The following is a 19,695-nucleotide window of genomic DNA, read 5'->3' as shown; positions in this document are numbered from 1 at the left end:
GAAAGAGATGGCAGTACCCACTGTTAATGTCTTTGGTGATTAAGATGCTGGAGTGGAGGGTCACATACAGGTGAGCATCTGAGGGGTATGGGCTGAGTGGGGAGGTGAGGGCTTGCACTGAGGCACAATGCCATGAAGATGAAGAAAATGGGTCATGATTCAGCAAGCAGAGGAGAAAGAAGGCTCTGTGCCCACCTGACACAGGGACCCCAGGTCATAGTCCCCTGGGTCATCCTCAGTTTGATACAGGAGCCTGAATCAGCCATGCAGGATGGGCTCTGTGCTGTGCTCAAGTGGGTCAATGCAAGTGTTTGCTTTTTCTAAGAGGAAAAAGTAGATTTCCTTTGCATAAAGATCTCAGACCCATCAGCCATCAATCCATCCTCCCAGGAAGAGGCATACAAGGCAGAGCTTGCCCTGCCTTTCCACTATTCTATTTTGAGCAAGTGGTGTCCAGATCAGAAGGTGCCTCCAAACATTTAGAGAAAATCAAGTTACCAGCTGTAATTAGTAGCTGGGAAATGCCTAATAACAACAGACACGTTTCCAATACAGTTAGAAATACCAGGGCTCTCACCTCCTCACTTAGAGCAGTGAGGTGCTGAGTGCACCTGAGCCACAAAGCCCCTCAGCAGCACTGAGCTCAATGGCTTTGTCGGCTTGTTTGGACCACACATCTGCTAAAACCACAAGGAAAACAATGCAGAGCTGGTTGAGGAATACCAAGGCAGGCTTTCACACCTTTGGGATTAGTCTCTTTCCCTAAGAAAATGTCAATTTTGCAGAGAACAGAAGTGAAATTTACTAAGCCTTTTTGGTTTTGGGTTGGGTTTTTTGAATAAGGACACAAAGCATTTTGAGCTTTGACTATGCTGACATCCTCTCTTCCCCATCTTACCTCATGGACTCTGGAAGATGATGATGTTTCCCTTGAAAGGATGATATCTGCATCAGTTAAAGAAAGAAATCTGCTTTGAGAGATGTGATTGAATCTCTGAGCTTGGCCCACAGAAGGAATGGAGACATCTTTGCTGCCAGATGCATCCAGCTCTGCACCCTACAGGAGAAACACATTTCAATGGTAAATTTATTTGACTTACTATTTTTTACTTTGAATGACTAAAGAGAAATAAAAATGAAAAAGAAATGATTGGGGAAGAAGAGTCTGAAATGTTGTATTGAAATAAACCAAAGTAATCTCAAAATATCTTGCCCTTTCCTTGAATTTTCTAGGGAAATACCTATTTTAAGTGAAAAAAGTTAAAACCCAACAAAAAAAGACATTATATTTTTCCTCCTGGTTGAAAACTGGGAATGGAGATAATTTCCTTTTCATGTCATTCTCCATTTCAGGCCCTCTGCTCTTTCCTTCTCATTTCTCACATCCATTCCCTCTGCCTACACCCATGTGCAGCTCTTCCCCGCTGCCTCTCCCAGCCTCTCTTTCCCAGACTTGATAACTGCCATCCCCATGGGTTGCCCTTAAATACAGAGTCCCCCAGCCTCAGACCCCAGCTCACCTCCCTGCAGTGAGAGGGACTCTGTTCACCCTGGCAGCAGCACAGCAGCCTCACCCTGCACGGCAAGGAGCCATGAGGACAGGGATAAGGATGGGAGAGATGGGGATGGGATGGGCTGATTCTTGGCTCCCTGCCACTGCAGGGGTGATGCTGTGGCAGAGAATGCTGCTATGAGGGTGCAGATCTTTGCTGCTTTCTCAGATACACTCTGAGGGTTTTAAGAGAGAAACCCCAACAGAGGCTCTGCAGGTGGAGTAACTATAAGTCAAAAATAAACCAACTTATTTCCTAACAGGGATGACCAAAGCCAAAAAGCAAGGTCCATGACAGTCACAGGCAGCACCAGCTTTTCCTCCTAACAGCCAGGGAAGCAGAGGCACTCTCTAAAGCTGTGTCACTAGAGGACATACAAGTACTTAAATGCCTGTGGCAGTCTCTGGAAGAACCTTTTTAGAGCTACATGAGGTGGGACGAGCACAGTTTCTGAGTGAAAGCACATGTCAAAGCCCAACTGCTGCCTCCTGGGCTGCGCCGTGCCGGGAGCAGCTTCTCCACCAGCATTGCTCAGCCCACCCTGCGAGGGCAGAACTCCCATGGGAACAAGGATTATCTGTGAATCCAGCCAGCCAGAGCCCCAAAACGAGCAAATTCATGGGGTCTGGAAGAGTTTTTAGCAGTGACACGGAGAAATGCCTGTGGGAAGTCCGCCTGGCACAGCCAGGGCCTGGGCAGTGCCGGGCCCAGCCGCAGCCTTGGACTCCTGGCGACTGGGCCCGGGAGGCAGCTTGTCATCACCCCGGGAGCTCTGCACAGCCCCCTCCTCACAGCACGTGATGAATTGCAATATCCTAACGAGAACACATCGCTTCCAGAGCTGCAACCAATATACAAGTCCATTGGCAGCAGATGTTATTAATGATGCCAATACATATTTTCTTATTAATCTTCCATACTAGGCTTGTGTCTATCTGCAAATGATTATCATTCATTTTCCTGACAAATCTATCAAGATCATTTATTACTGTTCGGCAAAGGATCTTCTTTTAAACAAAGATTAATAACGTTGCATTTTATCTGGCTGGCTGAGCCAAAGGAAATGAAATTAACAATGAACCCTACAAACATGTCATCACTTTAATTTACCGGAAAATATTTTCAAATGTTATTTAAGAGAATATACGCTATGGTGGGCACAGTTCATTACAAAGGAAAGAAATGAAACTGCCTGCATTTTAGCAGGGTGGAGAGAGGAAGTCAGCAAAACAGGGCACCATGTTTTCTCTGGTCCCTTTGCTTGACAAGGAGGGGGCAGAGCCCACAGCCTTCTCGGTGTGCACAGACAGGGACCTGCCCAGGTGAATCATATCACAGAATCACAGTATGGTGAGGGCTGGGAGTGACCTCTAGAGCTCATCCAGCCCAATTCCCTGGCAAGCAGGTTCCCCTGTATCAGGTCACACCCAGGCACAGATGCAGGTGGGTTTGGAAACCTCTAGAGAAGGAGCTTCCACGTCCTTCCTGGGCAGCCTGTGCCAAGGCTCCCTCACTCTTACAGTAAAATAGTTTTTCCTATGTTTAAGTGGAATTTTTATTGTCCATTAGCCCTTGTCCTATCACTTGATACTACAGAAAAAAGCGTTCCGTCACCCTCTTGACATACACCTTTTAAATACTTGTATTACTGAGATCTGCCCTGTCTCCCCTTCTAGAAGAGGCTTCAGAATCATGGCTGGAAGTCACTGTTTCTGGGTTGAAGCAGATCCTACCTTCAACAGGCACTGTCGTTCCTGCATTCCTAGAGGGAAACTTCACCAGGGTAAAGCTCCTGGAGGTCTGAGTGAGGGCACATGTGGGCTGGCAGAGTCCCAGTACCCTGCTGATATTTTGGGCCCTATGAGGAAAAGAAAGAAACTCAGTAAATGTATGTGGTTTAGCTTCCTTTCTTTTACATTCTCTTCTTTTCACTACCTTCATTTGAACAAAATAATAATAAACAATAAATATCAGAACATACAGAGCCCCTCTCCTACTTTTACCATGAACAGCAATGCAAAAACTTAACAGCAGCTTTGCCCTGTGCATTGCTTTGTCTGTACCCATGAATTGCTATTCTGAGCCCAGTTTTCATGCAAGTACTCACTGTTGTGCCTCTGCTGGACTTTCCCCACATGTCTGGCTCTGGGCTGTGATGTCCCCAGCAATGTGAACCCCACCATTCCCCTTCTTGCTCCTGAAAGGTAGTTTTCCCCTGCCTTCTCCCCAGTAATGCAGCTCCCTTATTTGTTTCTCAGTGCCTAGTGCTTCAAACCCCAGCAAACTCTCCTTCCTTGCCAAGGAGGAGAGCAGAAGGTTGCTTAAAACTATTTGGAATTACTTAGTCAAGAAGTGTTTCTCCTACAGATAATATAGTCAACATCTTACCTTCAGTGGCTTCTTCTTATCTTACCCCTGTACCAGGTTGGGAGCAATGTTTTAAACCCCAGACAAAAGAAACCAACCCTGCTAACCTCAAGCTGTAGCAGTCTCAATATGCTGACACAGCGGCAGGAGGGCTTTGTGTGCCTCTGCAGAGCAGCAAAAGCACACTTGCTAAATTGGCTGGTATTTAACCATACATGTTACTCCTACTTCACAAAGTCTTCTGGATTTTTGTTTAATTAAAAAGTCATCAACACAGACTACATCTTGAAAAAATTATAAGAAATGAGGAAAGTCTGCATACACCCCAAAGCAGTGTTTGCCTTGTCTGCAGAGTAATGGGCAATGAGTTAGTAAGAGAAACAAGTTGGGTCTCTAAGCTTGAGCTGTAAGTCCAGTTGCTTTGGGAACCTCTGCAGTTTGAGAAGTGGCGAGAGCTCAGGCTGCACACTGAAGTAGGACCAGACTTGCAGCTTGTAAAAGGTCAAATCTTCTACTTTGACCCGGTAGGATTTGTGATCTTTGAGCAATAACCACAATGCACATGGCAGAACATCCCTGCTTATTTCTCTATCAAACTTACAGTTTAGCCAGATTTCTTTTAGCAAAATTGTTAATCCTGGCATAAAGACTGCAAGCTAAGAAGAATCACAGAATCTTAAGGGTTGGAAGGGACCTTGAAAGCTCATCCAGTCCAACCCCCCCCTGCCAGAGCAGAACCACCTAGAGTAGGTCACACAGGAACTCATCCAGGTGGGTTTGGAATGTCTCCAGAGAAGGAGCCTCCACAGCCCATCTGGGCAGCCCCTTCCAGTGCTCCATCACTGAACAGGGGAGAAGTTTTTTCCTTATGTTTCTTGGAACCTTGAAGAAGCTTGTTTCTGGCTAAGGTGCTCTAAAAGCTAAATACTCATTACATTAAAAAAACACAGAAGAAAGGATCTGCACCTTATTTCTAGCATGGCTGCATCTCACTCCAGCTTTCAACTGCTGGATTTCATCAGGCCTCATCTGTTACATTAAGCAGTTGTCTGTTTTGAACTCACACCACATAAAAAAAAATCAAAGACTCCATGCAGAGGAACAAGGTGTTATAGTCAAAGAAAGACAAAAAAGGGGATAAAGCCAAAACAAGTGGCAAAGGAGAAAATGTAGAGGATGCAAAAAAAAAACCCAAATGGAGGCCTCTTATGCATTCATTAATGGGGTGTGCTTATCTTCCTGGCTTCAGACTGATGCCAGTGTAACCTGGGAGGTGTCATCCAACCTTGGTGATTCCCCAAAGCCATGTATAAGTAGTTTTCAGCTTGTCTGCCTTGAACAGTGAGGGTGATACACGGTGTGCTGAAGGGGAGGAACAATAGATGAAAGCCATCTTTTTCTAGCATAGGTAAAATGTTGGTGTTGCAACAGTTTGAGATTTTTTGTACAAGCTGCTCTGAAGTAAGTGAAGGTGACTGAAGCAGCCAATTGCTGGGCTGCTGCCCCACTACAGTGTTGCTGTGATGGCAGTGAAGTCTTTCAGGCTGTGAAGACTGCAAGGAAACCTCACTGCCTGTTCTTCAGAGAAGGGAAAGAGGATGACTTCCTCATCACCTAAACGTAATCTTATCCCCAGTGGAGATGGCAAATGCACCAGGAACACCAGAAGACAGATGTCCTTGTTGGAGAAACACCCAAGGAAGCGTCTTTGTCTGTGTTTCCCATTGTTGCTCCAAGTTCCACTGCTCACAGTGATGCCCTTTCCCAGGTGTACCCTGACCCTCAGTCCCACATTTTCTCCACCTTTCTGTGACCCAAAAAGTCTTGAAAGAGACACAGAATGAGACATAGAATTCTTCTGTCCCAGAACAGCCCCTCAAGTACTAGGCACGTGTCACCTGCTCAAAGGCTGGCATGGAGGTTTTGGTGTGTCATTCAAGCACAGCTCAAGGTTTCATAAACAAAAACTGAAATATCAGGCAGTGCAATAATACAGATAAGCTGTCCAAGCAAGACCAGATGGCACCCTCATGCCAAGGACAACAAACAGATATTAAGTTGTCAGAGTACAAACTAAAGCCAGCCTGAGCTGCTGAGTTCATGCCATTTCTGTGCAGGACTCCCAGGAACAAGAAAGCAGTTGTCCCTAAAGACACTGCAGCAATGCTGCCTGGGAAAGGCCACCAATGCTCTGTGAGCTACAGAGAGATCCTGAGCAGCCCCAGTGCCAAACAAGGGAGTGTGGGCAGAGCAGTGTGGAACACTACACCCCTGTGTGCAAGCTATAAGAGCAACTGCACTTGCAATGCTCAGGTACTGCTCTGTGGTGTGGTTTCTCTGCCATCAGCACTACGGGTTCATTACTGGGATGGAGACCATTGGGAGCAACTCCTCTGCCCCCTTTCTGGTTTGCACTAACACAGCAAGCTTTACATCCCAGTGTGTGTGTCAAGGGGTGGGGAAGGACCAGGGGAACCATTTTAAGAAACTAATTTTTGCTGCATTTGTTCAAACCAGGAATGTTGTTCCGAACACTCAGCTGTGGCTGGCTCCTGCAGCCTCCACAAAAGAAGCATTCAATTTAATATGTGAGGCTCATAACCAGCTCACACAGTGCAACAGTTCACATCGGTTTGAAGAGAAAAAAATTCTGCTGGAAGCACAGGCAAGTAGCAGTGTCAATTTTTCATTAACCTACAGCCACTGTCTCTGTAGACTTACAGCTATAAGTAAGACTACTGTTATAATTTCTTCTGGTCCCTAAGGGGAGGGGGAGAAAAAAAAACCCAAAAACCTTCTAAAAAATCTTTTAAGGTCATTTAAAAAAACCCACCTTTAAATTGGAGGTAGTTTCAGTTTACTTTCATATTTCAAAATCAAATCTCGGCTTCAGCCTCCCATCAGAGCAGAAATGTCAGTTGCTTTGTTTCTACATCTTCCATGAAAGAACTTCCAGCTCACACATGAGCTGAATGCCAAGTAAATAGATTTTCCTGGGGAACAAAGGCAGGGTTTTTTTGTTTGTTTTAAACATATGTAAATAGAGTCCCAGGAGCTGAGCTGCCTGTCACTTCAACCAGGTTTATGCTCCTGTCACTCCAGCTGGTTATTTCTGACCCACCTCAGGTCACAACTGCAGAAGTTTCCCTCCCCGCTCCTTCAAGTGCTCCCATCAAGCAGCCACTCCAACTCTTTCCCTCCAGCTTCATATCTGGGCAAAGGGGAAAGTGTTTAACATGTATTCCTTTTCCTGCCAGTTTCTTACTCCATTTCCACCCCCCCTTTTTTTGGTGGTTGTTTTTAAGCTCCAGTTGCAGAACCACAGAACACTTTGATCCTGTCACAGTCACCCAGCTTGGGGAGGATCAGATCAGTATCTGACAAAGTGGCAAAGACTGATGGTACCTGCTGGTTCATGGTCAAGATTTTAGGGAGCAGGGAAGAAAAAGGAATTGGTAAGAAAAATTACTTCTTTAAGGAAAAAAAAAGGAGGGCATCATCAATCTTGAGATTTCTCTTTTCAGTCCCAGGCATTTAGAGAACAGAGAGTTCTTCTCCACAAAGCCTGAAGACAAGAGAGAGCAGCACAATCCCTTCACATGCCCATCTTCTACTACTCACCTTGTTGTTGCAATAATATAATTTAAAATAGCAGATGAAGGCCCAATTAAGAGAGCCTGATGCTTGTCACTTCCCAATGGCTTGGGTTATATCTCAATCTCCAGCCCTGGTTTAGGATGCAGCACCGAGGGACACATCACCTCATAGGCTGTGCATAAGCTGCAATTAAGGGAAATCCTCAAGTACCCGAGAAACCTCAGTTTTGATTGGCCCAGTTACCACAACTTACTGATAATTCAAATCACTCGAGGATTATTCAGTGTTTTCTTCTCCCCGGCTTTCTTCATCTCTTGACAAGTTTACAAAGAGAAGAATGGAGCAGAGCTTTGCTGTGTTGCATCCAATATGCTGCCTACACAAACGCCAGAGAAGCTAAATGAACCCCAGAACATATGGCACTCTGCTGACAGAGCTCAGAAACTGGTTCTGCATGAGCAACAAGGAACATCTTGAAACGCACAAGACATATGTGTTTTAGGAAGAAGATTGAAGTGTTTCATAATAAAACAGGACAAAGTGAAATACAAGCACTGTATAAAATTTTAATTAAAAACTGGTTTTACCCCTCAACTTGAATATACAATATGTTTCCCAGATGGATTTCATATTTAAGTATTATCTGAACCAAAAACGTAAATGAGACAAATAAAGCCTTCAAAAATGGCACAGAGGCTAAAATGTATGTAAACACTAGATGATTGTGGTGGAAACAAGGCAGGGAAAGCAACTTCTTAGCAAATGTTTACTACTGGAGTACTGAGTGAAGCATTTCACACAGCTACAGCCTTGGTAACAACACAATTAGGGAAACAATGGAAAAGTCAAGTCAGTGTAACAACAGGAATATAAACATTAGGATTTACCACCCTTCAGTGGTGTAGGTGGTGCTTTTGTTACTTCTAGGTTTCACAGGCTATTTTATATACTGACAATTCACTGTACACCTAACTACCACTCTCAACCTGCCCCTGCTTCCAGCCCCCCACCCCTCTTTGTGTGAAGCTCTGCTCCTTTTGTGGCATCAGCCCTACAGGGTTACACAAATGCCTGACCACAGAGAAACATTTTTCTGCTGTATCCTCTGGATCAGTAAATCCTTATGAGGCAGGGATGTTGTTTTGCAACAGCAAACTCATTTCCCTGAAGAGGTGAGAAGAAGGCTCAGATGGCCACTTCTCAGACTGCAGAGAGTTCTCTGCTAGGTCAGAGGCAATCACCCAGAATTGAATGAAAACACACTGGAAGAAAAAGCACAATCTCCACATTGATCAAGCAAAGAGAAAGATTACAGTTCCTTTATGTTGTCATCCAGACAAATTATCACTGCACTTCAGAGAATTTCTTACTGAAGACAAACGGGGAACAAACTGTATATCTTTGGCAAGCCAACACTGACAACAAAAGGAGCTACAGCCTCATCTGTTAAGGGCTCTGGCTGACAACATTTTGAATTCCATGGAGAAAGCTGGAGAAACCAATGCAATCAATGGGGCTTGTGCTGAATAGTTCACTGTGTAATAGAAAGGGGAATATTAGGTGCACCTGATCACTTCCTACAATGGTTTATCTGTTTAAAGGATTGCCAAAGACTAGTTCTCCACTACTCCCAGAGACCATCACCTAAACCAGACATCATATCTGTCAATGAGGTAGGCCACTGCCATCATCCACAGATGCTGTCCTCTCTTAGCTTCAATCCTTTTCCCTGGCACCAAGTAGCTACATTTCATTGGTTTCAAAGTTTCCTCAAATTCCTTGAGTACTAAACAAACCTCTTGAGATACTCTCAGCATCCTGACAACGATCACTCCATAACCACTGAAGTAATTAACATCATGGTAGGTTTCCCTGCAACCCAGAGATTCCACATTACATGATTTACGCAGTCAAGTAACCACTGCTAAAAGGCTGAGAAGTCTGTTGCATAGTTCAGTGTGCCAGAAAATACTTTCAAGCTTTAAAATCTGAAAGAGCAGAATTATATAACAAGGTACTCCTTTGCACACTGACTGAAAAGGCAGAAGCTCCTTGCCTGGCAAGCCTATGGCACAGCACATAAACTTCTCCGCTGTCAAGCCACACACACTATCGTGCCTCTTGTTCCTGGGGAGAGGGGGAGAACAAACCATGCAGTAGATGTTAATAGTGCTGATTAGTACATTCAGCAGACAGCACTGAGACATCAGGATGATAAAAGTATAATTTGTATTTAAAAAAAAAATACATATCTATCATGAGAGCAATCAGTGTGAGTATGAACCCAGATCAGGTGAGAGACAGAAGCTGAGCAGGATACCAGCTGTAAAGATTAGCTCCTAAAAGCACATGCAGTAAAGCAGTTCATTATCTTCTTCATCTGTCTCTCAGATTTAATAGATTTCTAACTTGATAAGATTAAGACTTGCTTAATAATTGTCTGATTAAAACATAGGAAACCTGGGAAAATTAAAATAAAGGCTTTTTAGTAACCTGGGGATGAGATGGAACTTCTCAGCCAGGCTTCCACAAACTAATTCCTGTAACATTCACCTCAGGATCCCAAAGCACTCATAGCCATTTAATTAAGCTTTTAACAGAGTACAAGCTCCCCATTTTACACCTGAGGTAACAATGAGAGGGAGTTTGGAAAAGACTATTTAATACTGAGCAGAGCTAAATATTCTGTTATTTCACCTCAAAAATAGGTTCTCAGCACCTATAGGTAGATTCCTTTCTCCTCTCACCATTTTGGCAGCCTCCAAAGTAACAGTAAAATTCACACATGTGATGCACAATCTAAAGAACAGCCCTCAGACACCTTCCAAGCTGCTGCCCATCTATCTTATCAAGCTGCTCCTTTCTCTTCCCGTCTCTCACCATCCCCATGCCTCTCTTCCCCAGTGAGCCAATTTAAGCTTCCCTTCTTTTAGTTGAAAACTTAGATAAGGCAAATCATTAAAGAGTTTGACATTTTTGCCTTTAATCCACAACAGGTCAATGACTGAGTGATTTCCAAGGCAACTACCACTCTGCTAAGGATTTGCATTTCTATTGAAAACAGACAAGTAGTTTGGCTACAGCCACTCCAAGATGCTAAACTATATCAAGTTATTTGTAGCAAACAGGGAAGGGAGCAAGTAGGAAGCATTAAAGTGATTAAAATATTACACTGATTGCATACTGCAAGCAACACTGGATGCTGAATAGCATTTGGTGAGAATACTCATGGGTTATAATAACTTGGGGAAGGCAAGAGAAAGAGATAGGCTCTACAGAAAAACACTAATTCACTCTTAATCTAGCCCATTATTTCTAGATTTGAGCAGGCAGCTTTCCTTCAGGAGGTAAAGTGACAGGGGTTGAGTTATGCCATCCCACTGTCACTGACACACCACTTTGTGGATGGCAAAAGATAAGGAAAGAGCCCAGGAAATGCTATTTAAAACTCCACTCAGGAACCTAGAAATTTGCATTTGATAGAAGGGATTTAAATTGTATTAGAAGGCAAGGTGCACTAAACAATTACAGTTTATTACTGTGTTGGTTCCCTGCCTGAACCTATACTTATCACATGCCGCAGTAGCAAAGGAGCGGAGGTCCTCAGTGCACTCGAGCTGTTTGCATATTAACAGGAGGAAACAGGGAAGGGGCCAAACACTCCTGAAAACAAAGTGGTTTGCAGATTTTATGGACAGATCAGAGTAATTTGGGTCTTGTGTCACATTTCAGGGAAAATTTTTGCCACTAACCAAACTGGATTTCCAGCACTGTTGTTTGGAAAAGAACACTCTTTGCTGTATCACAGCATATAAGCTGTGGAATGACTCCGACCCAAGAGAGAAGCACATATTCTGCAGCAGCTGATTCAGAAAGACATTACACACACCATCTCCCCTTGCAGCTGGAGCGGGGCCAAAGACACTCTCAGTCTATCTGCTTCATTTGCTGTCACACCACACACAGAGGCTATAGTGAGAATATTCACAATGGTCAAAATTCAACATATGACACTTATTTTTCCCTCCTCCCATCCAGTTTTCACCTTTGATGAAAAACTGAAGGATGTCATATTACCATGTGCTTCCTCTCTTTAGCTAGGGGAGTTACACATACCCCAGCCACTCCTCTGGACCCCTCAAAACCGTTAACCTTATTTTTTCACGGTGGCTTCCAACCTCCCTCATCCCCATCTTGTGTCTTGAATTCCTGGCACCTTTTGTCCTTACTCATCCATACAAAAAACCCAAAGCCTCAGTATTCAGGTCTTCTTAGACATTGAACAAGCAAGGACTAAAATCTACTGGAATGCTGGAGAGGGACAAATCTAATGGAAGTTCTATGTCGTGGAACCAAACTTGGCCAAAGCAGAGCAGCCAATCTTCAGAAGATTGCAGCTTTTACTAACCTATGACACTGGAGAGGGAAAACACAGAGAATACAGAATGACAACCATGGGATGCTATGAGAAGAACACTAAATCTTATGGCTCAAACACATACAGGAAACTGCACCAACCTTCAGATTTCAGTAGATTCATTTTAAACCACAGAATTACAGAATCTTAAAGGTTGGAAGGGACCTCGAAAGATCATCTAGTCCAAGCCCCCTGCCAGCGCAGAGTAGGTCACACAGGAACTTGTCCAGGTGAGTTTGGAATGTCTCCAGAGGAGATTCCACAAACCAAAAGCTTGGAAGTGTCTTTCAGAATGTGCCCTGCCTACTTAGAATCCATTTGAACACACCTGCTTTCCTGAACAGCAAGGAGAAAGAAACTCTTCCTTCATGGACTACTACGAGATGACAGGCAGAGGCTGATGAATGCAGACCAGGCACTGGTGGCACAACCCTCTGTGGTCAGTCACACTTCAGTGGCCCAGCCTGGCTAAGTTTAACTTTTCCCTTCTGCAAAAAAACACAGTGCAACTGCTTCCCAGAGTGACTCAACACTTCCCCATAGCCCAGGACTGTGCAACTAATGGCCTTTGAAAGCACTAATGTGCTAAATGGCAGCAGGGACAGGAAGTTATCAGTGTTAATCCACTTCAACCTGTTTAACAGTTACGAGGAATAGAAATGTCTATATGCAAGACACTTCCTCTGAGAGTCCCCTTCCCTGAAACAGAAGCACAGAGTCTTTCAACGTGCTTTCCCACTAGCATAATTGCTCACCAACTGCTCTCTCAAATCAATTATGTTGTCTCAGCATTAAAGGGTGGAAGGCAGAGTAGACCAACTTTTTGTTTATCTAGGCATGCTAGCAGGTTACAGTCATATGTTCTGCCATCTGTACTGCTAGCTTTATCCTTTATCCAACCCTAACAGGTAAAATGGTATCGGTGTAACTGAATCTGTTCACTCAGGCAGGGAAGGAGCCAAAACAGGCGTTTGTTTTTTCCCTTGTTCTGAAAGGAAGCAGGAGATGGACACTCTTGCCCTTTTAAAACATTCTGCTTTTCAATAGATGGGCAATTTGCCCTGGTCTGCTAATGTGGGATCTGTTCAATGCAAGGCTGAAAAGGTTCCATCCCCAGGGAAAGCATCGAACTGCTGATGAACATTTGGTGGCCTTTAGCAAAAACGATGCGATTTCTGCCAAGAGGATCCCAGCAGACTGGGAAGGACAGGCTCCAAATTAGGTGGGATTGTGATGCAGGAACTTCAGAAGGCCTGTATGGGGTGTATAAGGAGCTTGCTGACTGGTTCCAGCCTCTGCCTTCCTTTCTTATTCATATTGTCTAAAACTGGCAATTGGTATATTGGCAAATGTCATGGCTGCATTTAAGTGAGCCTGTTCATTTTCAAGGGCACATGCTGCTGGGCTGGGTGGGTTTCGTTTACAATTTGGCAGCATGAGAGAATTTGTGACTAGAAGTGCTTAAAAGCAGTAGGAAAGCATGTCTATGGCTCTGTTTCTGCCCATCTCAAAAATAAGCAATCCAAAGGCAACTTTCTAGAAAACAATCTCTTTGTCCCTGATGGGATGCTTTTAAATCAATACTCACATCCACCTTCCTCTTTACACTCCTTCTCTGAACACTGGGATGTATTTCTGCTTCGACCAATTCTGTTTATGTTACCAAATAGCTTGAATTATTTAATGGGAGTTGGCTGCAGCTGAAACCTGAGTTGATGTCAGACAGGAATGTCCAGCAGACCTGTTTGTTAGCCTTCAAAGGACTATCTTTTCACAGTCTCAAAGGAGCAACACCATCTTCCTTAATCACACAGAAGGGCTTAGTTGCTGGAGTTTTTTGGATTTAGAGTAGGAGAATGAGGAAGGCAGAGGGATGTTTACAGTTAACTTTTGGCAACCCAGGCAGAAACCCCACTTCTCCAAAACCCTGCTCAACTGTAATTAAGCTTTAAAAATAGAGTACAAATATTTGTTACAGAAAAGGAGGTTTCATTACAAATACAAACACTGTGTTCTGATGCATTTCCAGGTGAATTGCTATCAGGAGTAGTTCTTTTGGTCTGGAACAGCACCAGATGCTTTTCGGTACATGTTTCTGTATATTTTCTCCAGGCTCTCTTCAAAGATGGCTCTGTGAGGCTTCCCTTTGTACACAGCTGCACGACTAGACCAGTATTCACCATTATCCAAGTGAACAGTAGCGTTCTGCTGTGCTGGTGAACTGTCAACAGAAAGGAGGCAAGAAACCGATGAAATTGAGATAAGGAAGAGGAATCAAAAGCACAAAACCAGCAGAAATCCAAACGTGGAGCTGCTAGTCACAGATTGCCTTTCAGTAATTGATAAAAAAACTGCACTGCAGCTAATTCTAAGAAATGAGAGCCCCACATTGTTCATTCACACAAATTCTCCCCCACTTATCTGAGTGTGCTTGATAATACCTCCCAAACAGAAAGAGAATTAATTTTCAAAGAGCATGCAGTAATTTTGCTGTATTCTGAAAGGCAGTGTGGCTAGGCACTAAGCCTATGCAAGAGCAACACGGCAGGATTTTTGTGTCCTTTGAAGGTCAAAACGTAACCACAAGCAGCTATTTCAATATGAAGACAATCTATCAGAGGTATATTAAATTACTGTGGTTGCAGCTGCAAAGTGCTCTATCAGAAGCATCTTGGATTAAGTATTCTACCAAATACATTATGATATAGTGGCAATCGAGTGTTCTTTCCCCACCCCATCTTCTGTGTCACTGTTTTAATATTAAACACAAATGCAGTCTCATATTTCAGTTGCTTTGAGAAATTATTTCCTAGATCTATGAAGTGAAATCTATTCTCTGAAAATCATTAGAAAACACTGACAAATCTGAAGGGTGTATATCTAAACTTCAAGACTATTTGCCTTCTCTTGGAACTTTTAAAACAAAAGCTTTTGTCATATCAAGCAATGAGGCATTTTCCTGTAATAAAGCCTGAAACAAGTAGCTCAAAAATTGTAAGGAAAGAAAGACTACTGAGGTGACATTTGTCACATCTGCTCAGAGATTTAGGCACTTAAGACACTTAAAAATTAGGGCTGAGTTATCCTTTGTGAATGTTCTCAGTCTGGGAAATGAAACTGGAAATGAGAAGCTTTATATGTTCTTATATAGGTATCATTTATTAATCTACTGTGGTCAAAGCACTACTTAAAACTTTATCCTCAAGTGAATATCAGTAAATACCTGTGACAGAACTGAAGGAGACCTTATTGTCAAAGGACTCACAAATACACTTCTAGTTAGCTGCATCAAAACACAAGGTTTTCACTTTAAGAAAGGAAAATGGTGAGGGAAGAAGATGATGTAAATTCAGTTCTCTAAATTCATATTTCTAAGCTTACACTATCCATGGAAAACAAAAGAAGGAATAGCTTCTGCTTTTGGACATCTTACATTCCAATATTAGGGTAATCTCAACCTATATCAGATAAAGCAATACCAAGATCTCTATGTGACTCCAATATTTAAAAGGTAGGAAGGCCACTTTCACACTTTTTCAAGAAAGCTCCAATATTTCAAGTCAGTCAACAGCATGAGGCAAATTTAAAACTCTTTATCATCCTGGAGAGGCTGAATTGTGCTTCACAGTTTGGACACAAAGAAACCAACCTACCAAACAGGAAAATCAATAGAAAAGTTATGCAGGCCTCTGTTAAATGTAGACAAGTCAATACTCTGGGGACCCATCAAGAACTGAAGTTTTACCTCCTCCTTTCTGTCCTTCATACTACCTCACTTTGATGGAGAATTCTCAGGCCAACAAATAAGCATGGCACTAGGAAGTGGCACAACAAACAGCTCTGACACTCTTTTGCTTGGAATCTGTTTCCTGCAGTCAGCCTTGTGCTTTGCCCTTTATTCTACTAAAAGCCTAATCTCCAAATCCAAACACTTCTACTGCAGAAAATGAAAGACTTAAAAACAACAGTAACTTTCACAAGTTCCTTATGCCAGCACCGACAAAGACTTCAAAAAGACATGAGCTTCATCTTCCCTTCTGTATTTTGGAGGTGGTGTGTGTCTGTGTATATGTGTGTGTGTGTGTATTTCCCTGAGCTAGTCCTTGCATATGAGATACTTAACACTGGTGTGGACAAAGATACAGCCAAGCTAGGTAAGAGTCCCTCTCCTGTCTCAACTGGAAACCAGCTGACAATCTGAGCTAAGCAATCTGGGAATTACACTCACAAATCATATTAACAGCAAGATTTCTGCACGCAACTCCCTGCTCTGAAATACCTGTCATATGCTTTTGTTCCCTCATACATCTCCTTTAAGAGTCCCAGAAGTTCTTTTCTGAGTGAATCATATACTAAATATTTCACAAAACACGGACCTTTTCTTTACTCCCAGTGCTTTTCAATCATCTATCTACTTTACTGCCAACATTTGGTCGACAGTACCATGTCCTTCTATGAACTCTGTCTCTGTCCTTGTATCCTGTTTATGAGCACTGTGGCAAACACTCAGCAATCAGACTGTCCTCGAGTCCTTTTATGTCTTGCCCTTCAGCGAATGAGACTGGTACAGCTGGCCTCTAAACCCAGGGAGCGGTCCTTTCCCAACTTGAGTGCCACATTTCATATCCCATCACTTCATGATTCTTTCATACTAGGGTTTGTTGTTCTTTTTTTTTTCCACGGTCTGCAGTTTCAGCATCAATCTCAAAGTCCCAAAGCTGCCTCAAAACAAAAAACTTGCACTTTCTCTCTCACAAACACATCCTACACAGTTTAATTGCAGCAGCTGTCAGGACAAAGGATAAGTGGGGAAGGGGAAAGCCTGCACACAGAATACAGGAGCGGGTGCAGGTATAGAAACAACTTCAGTAGCGACCTCACATACATGAGAATATCTGACTAATCACAGAGATAACTGCAAATTACAGTAATGTTTTTAAAAGCCCAAAACATCATAAAAGAACTTTTTAGTGCTTACTAATTGCAAGTGGAAGTTCAGTACGATGCCCATATTGAATTCTCCTCCCTTCAGTGGCACACAGTGGTGATTTGAGAAGCCTTTGTTACAAAACATTGCATCACATCTAATTCCTGAAATAAAAACCTGGTTTTCTCAATGTCAAGACCTCTGAAATTTAGCACCACAGTTCTAGGACTTCTCTCTTATTATAAACAGAAAAGTCACACAACTTGAAAAATGTTTTACATTAGTATCCTTCCTCCAACAAGTACCCAAAACGTACCAATTACTGTGTGCACACACAGAGAACATTGATATTGATAACTTCTACTACAGAAGTTGGCCAAATCAATTCAATTGGTGTGTTTTAAGTAAAATATTCCAATGAAACCTTAATCATACATGTGAGGGGTACACAGACTAACTAACCTAAATAAACCAGGTTTTCAAGATCTCAGGCTTTCAGGATGTCTTCTAGAACATGGCCTGCCGAATCAGTAAACCATAGTATATGTCTTTGCTACTGTTTTTTTTAAGATGCTTCTCTTTTCTAAATATGTCTTTGGGAAAAACTCCCCAAAACAAGAAAACAGACCCAAACCAAAACAAACTATGTATTAACTAAATAAACTGCTATTTATTTTCACACTCCCATAGTTTAAAGAAAAAAATAAAACATCTGGTTATTTTTAAAGTGACATTTGCTCTCTGGTTGATAAAATCCAAACTCTACTGCCCAAGGATCACTTTTATGACCAAGTTGAGTTCCAAAATCAGCGTTTTATGACGGCCATACTGACACAGTGCCAAACAGCATGAAAGGCATCATTATGGTTAACCGTATTTTGCTTTCAGGTGAAAAAAGCTTGGTGGGATCAACTCGTAGAGAAGCCTTTTCCCAGTGCAATATATTACATAGCTCAAAACAGAAAGAGAACTTCTCAGCTAAATTTAAAGGGCAGTATCATGAGTATGAGTCTTCTGTCTTGGTCAGAGAAAAGCTTCATACCTGCTCCGCAGTTCTCCCATGGATAAAGCTGCCTTATGTGAAGATTCTCTTGTCTTGGTCAAGTTTCCTTTTGATGAGTTGCTCTCATCCTAAAAATAACCCAGAAATCAAATTCTCATTACCTTGGTTTCTGATTACAATGATCTCATTTCAAAAATACTTTCTTTCCATTTAGTAGAAGACTATTAAAGTGCTTACATTTCTTGGGGGAAAAAGGGACAAAGTGTAATGAGCCAAATATCATTTATGAACACTTTTAATTAAGTTCAGTACAATTCAGCTAATAATTTTCAGGTAATAAACTGGAAAGAATTTCTAGACAGTGTAGATCTAGAGAACTATGCAGACAGCACAAGCTTCAATAATCCCCAACAAACACGTCAGTAAATTGCTTTGAAGCCTACTGCTCCCTGCGTTACTTTTGTTTCCTGAAGAAGAGGGGGAAAAAGAACCTAAAACTTATTATTGATGAGCTTTTATAATGAGCTATCATTATCTATTTAATGCATTTTAGCACACAGACACATTCCTCACATCTGAATACTTTGATTCCATATGGAGGACTGAGACCATGCTTACTCAGCTTTAAAAAACAGCTGCGAAACTCTAATGACCCTTCAGTGGCATTCTTAGGAGTTGCTGGAAAGCAGACTTACCTTCCAAATGGTATCTAGACATTAGTTAACCCATACTTGCTCTCTGAGGTAAGTAAGAAACAAAACATCTCATGTGACGGAAGCCAGTTGTGGTCAGTGAGACAGGGTGGCCGAAGTTCCACCATACAAAACCACTTGATACTACTCAAGGTGATACTAAGCGAGGCTTTCAGCAGAAGCCAATTGCTATTTAGTAAACAAAATCATCATTCATGCTATAGAATAAATAACTGGAAAAAAAAAGACTGCACAGTAAAAATAATCACAGTTGCTGCTGACACAAAACTGGGAGAAAACACAATAAATATAGTGGTAGATGGCAATAAGATGCAGAGCAAGCTGAACAGCAGGGGTATGGATGAGGAAAAAACTAACTATTTTTATTGTGCTGAAATAGAAGGCAGTAAGTATGTTTGTAAACAAGAACACTCTATTCCTTCAGCAGTCACAGACTACAAAGCACTGAAGAGGAAATGGGGTACAGTGGTAAATAAAACTCTGCAGCATTTGCCAGAGGCAAATTATGTTCTGGAAAGCAAAAAAAAACCCCAAAGATGGAAACATTACAATACTGTCAGCATGCCACAGCAGAGGGCTACAGTGGCCACCCTAAGGAATCTGCAGCAAAGCTCCAGTCACACTATTTTTACAGAGTACTATGGAAACAAAAGTTTGGAAAACACAGCTGGATGCTTCTGGGACCGGTTATTTAAGCATTGGGCTCTTTGGAAGGAAATAGAATAAGAGATACTTTTTAACCTTTCAAAATTTGGCAGAAGATCCAGACTGGGGCCCAGATTTACTCACCACATCAGCAGTGCACTTGTTTTGCCATTTCCTTGCTTTTGAGATGAGCCATTTACCTCATCCATCCACCACCTAGCAACATAGCCTAGATCCTGGGCCCCCTGGGGAAGCATGAGCCATCCTGGTGTATTTTACAGGGCTTGATGCCAGTGGGCCTGATTTGTTGTTAATTTGTTTTTATGCAGGTCCACAAGTGGAAGAAAATGGAGTGAGAAAATCGGTCCTTTTCCAGCACTGCTCTGATCAGATTGGTAATTAAACACTCAAAAAATCTTAATACCCTGATATCTTGATTTTTTAAGGCAAAAACAAGAGGAAGGAAGAGAGGG

General features: G+C 42.5%; 1 protein-coding gene across 2 annotated transcripts in view; it reads right to left on the bottom strand.

Annotated features, from left to right (window-relative positions):
* Window positions 1-3,351: 3,351 nt before the first annotated feature.
* The window catches only part of SPATA6 (spermatogenesis associated 6), a 49,640-nt gene continuing 33,296 nt past the window's right edge, over window positions 3,352-19,695 (bottom strand). Inside the window, exons 12-14 of one of the 2 annotated variants that reach the window (XM_062004146.1) lie at window positions 17,904-17,992; window positions 13,931-14,155; window positions 3,352-3,411 (exon numbers count right to left, since the gene is read on the bottom strand). In XM_062004146.1, the coding sequence (XP_061860130.1) occupies window positions 13,975-14,155; window positions 17,904-17,992 (270 nt within the window). In that variant the 3' untranslated portion in view covers window positions 3,352-3,411; window positions 13,931-13,974. Of the gene's footprint in view, window positions 3,412-8,109; window positions 14,156-17,903; window positions 17,993-19,695 lie in introns of those variants that run through there. The other variant, XM_010206860.2, reaches the window with a different exon arrangement.

The sequence above is a fragment of the Colius striatus genome, chromosome 10, assembly GCF_028858725.1.
Source record: "Colius striatus isolate bColStr4 chromosome 10, bColStr4.1.hap1, whole genome shotgun sequence".
Classification (NCBI taxonomy): domain Eukaryota; kingdom Metazoa; phylum Chordata; class Aves; order Coliiformes; family Coliidae; genus Colius; species Colius striatus.
This window is presented reverse-complemented; position numbering and strand designations above follow the sequence as displayed.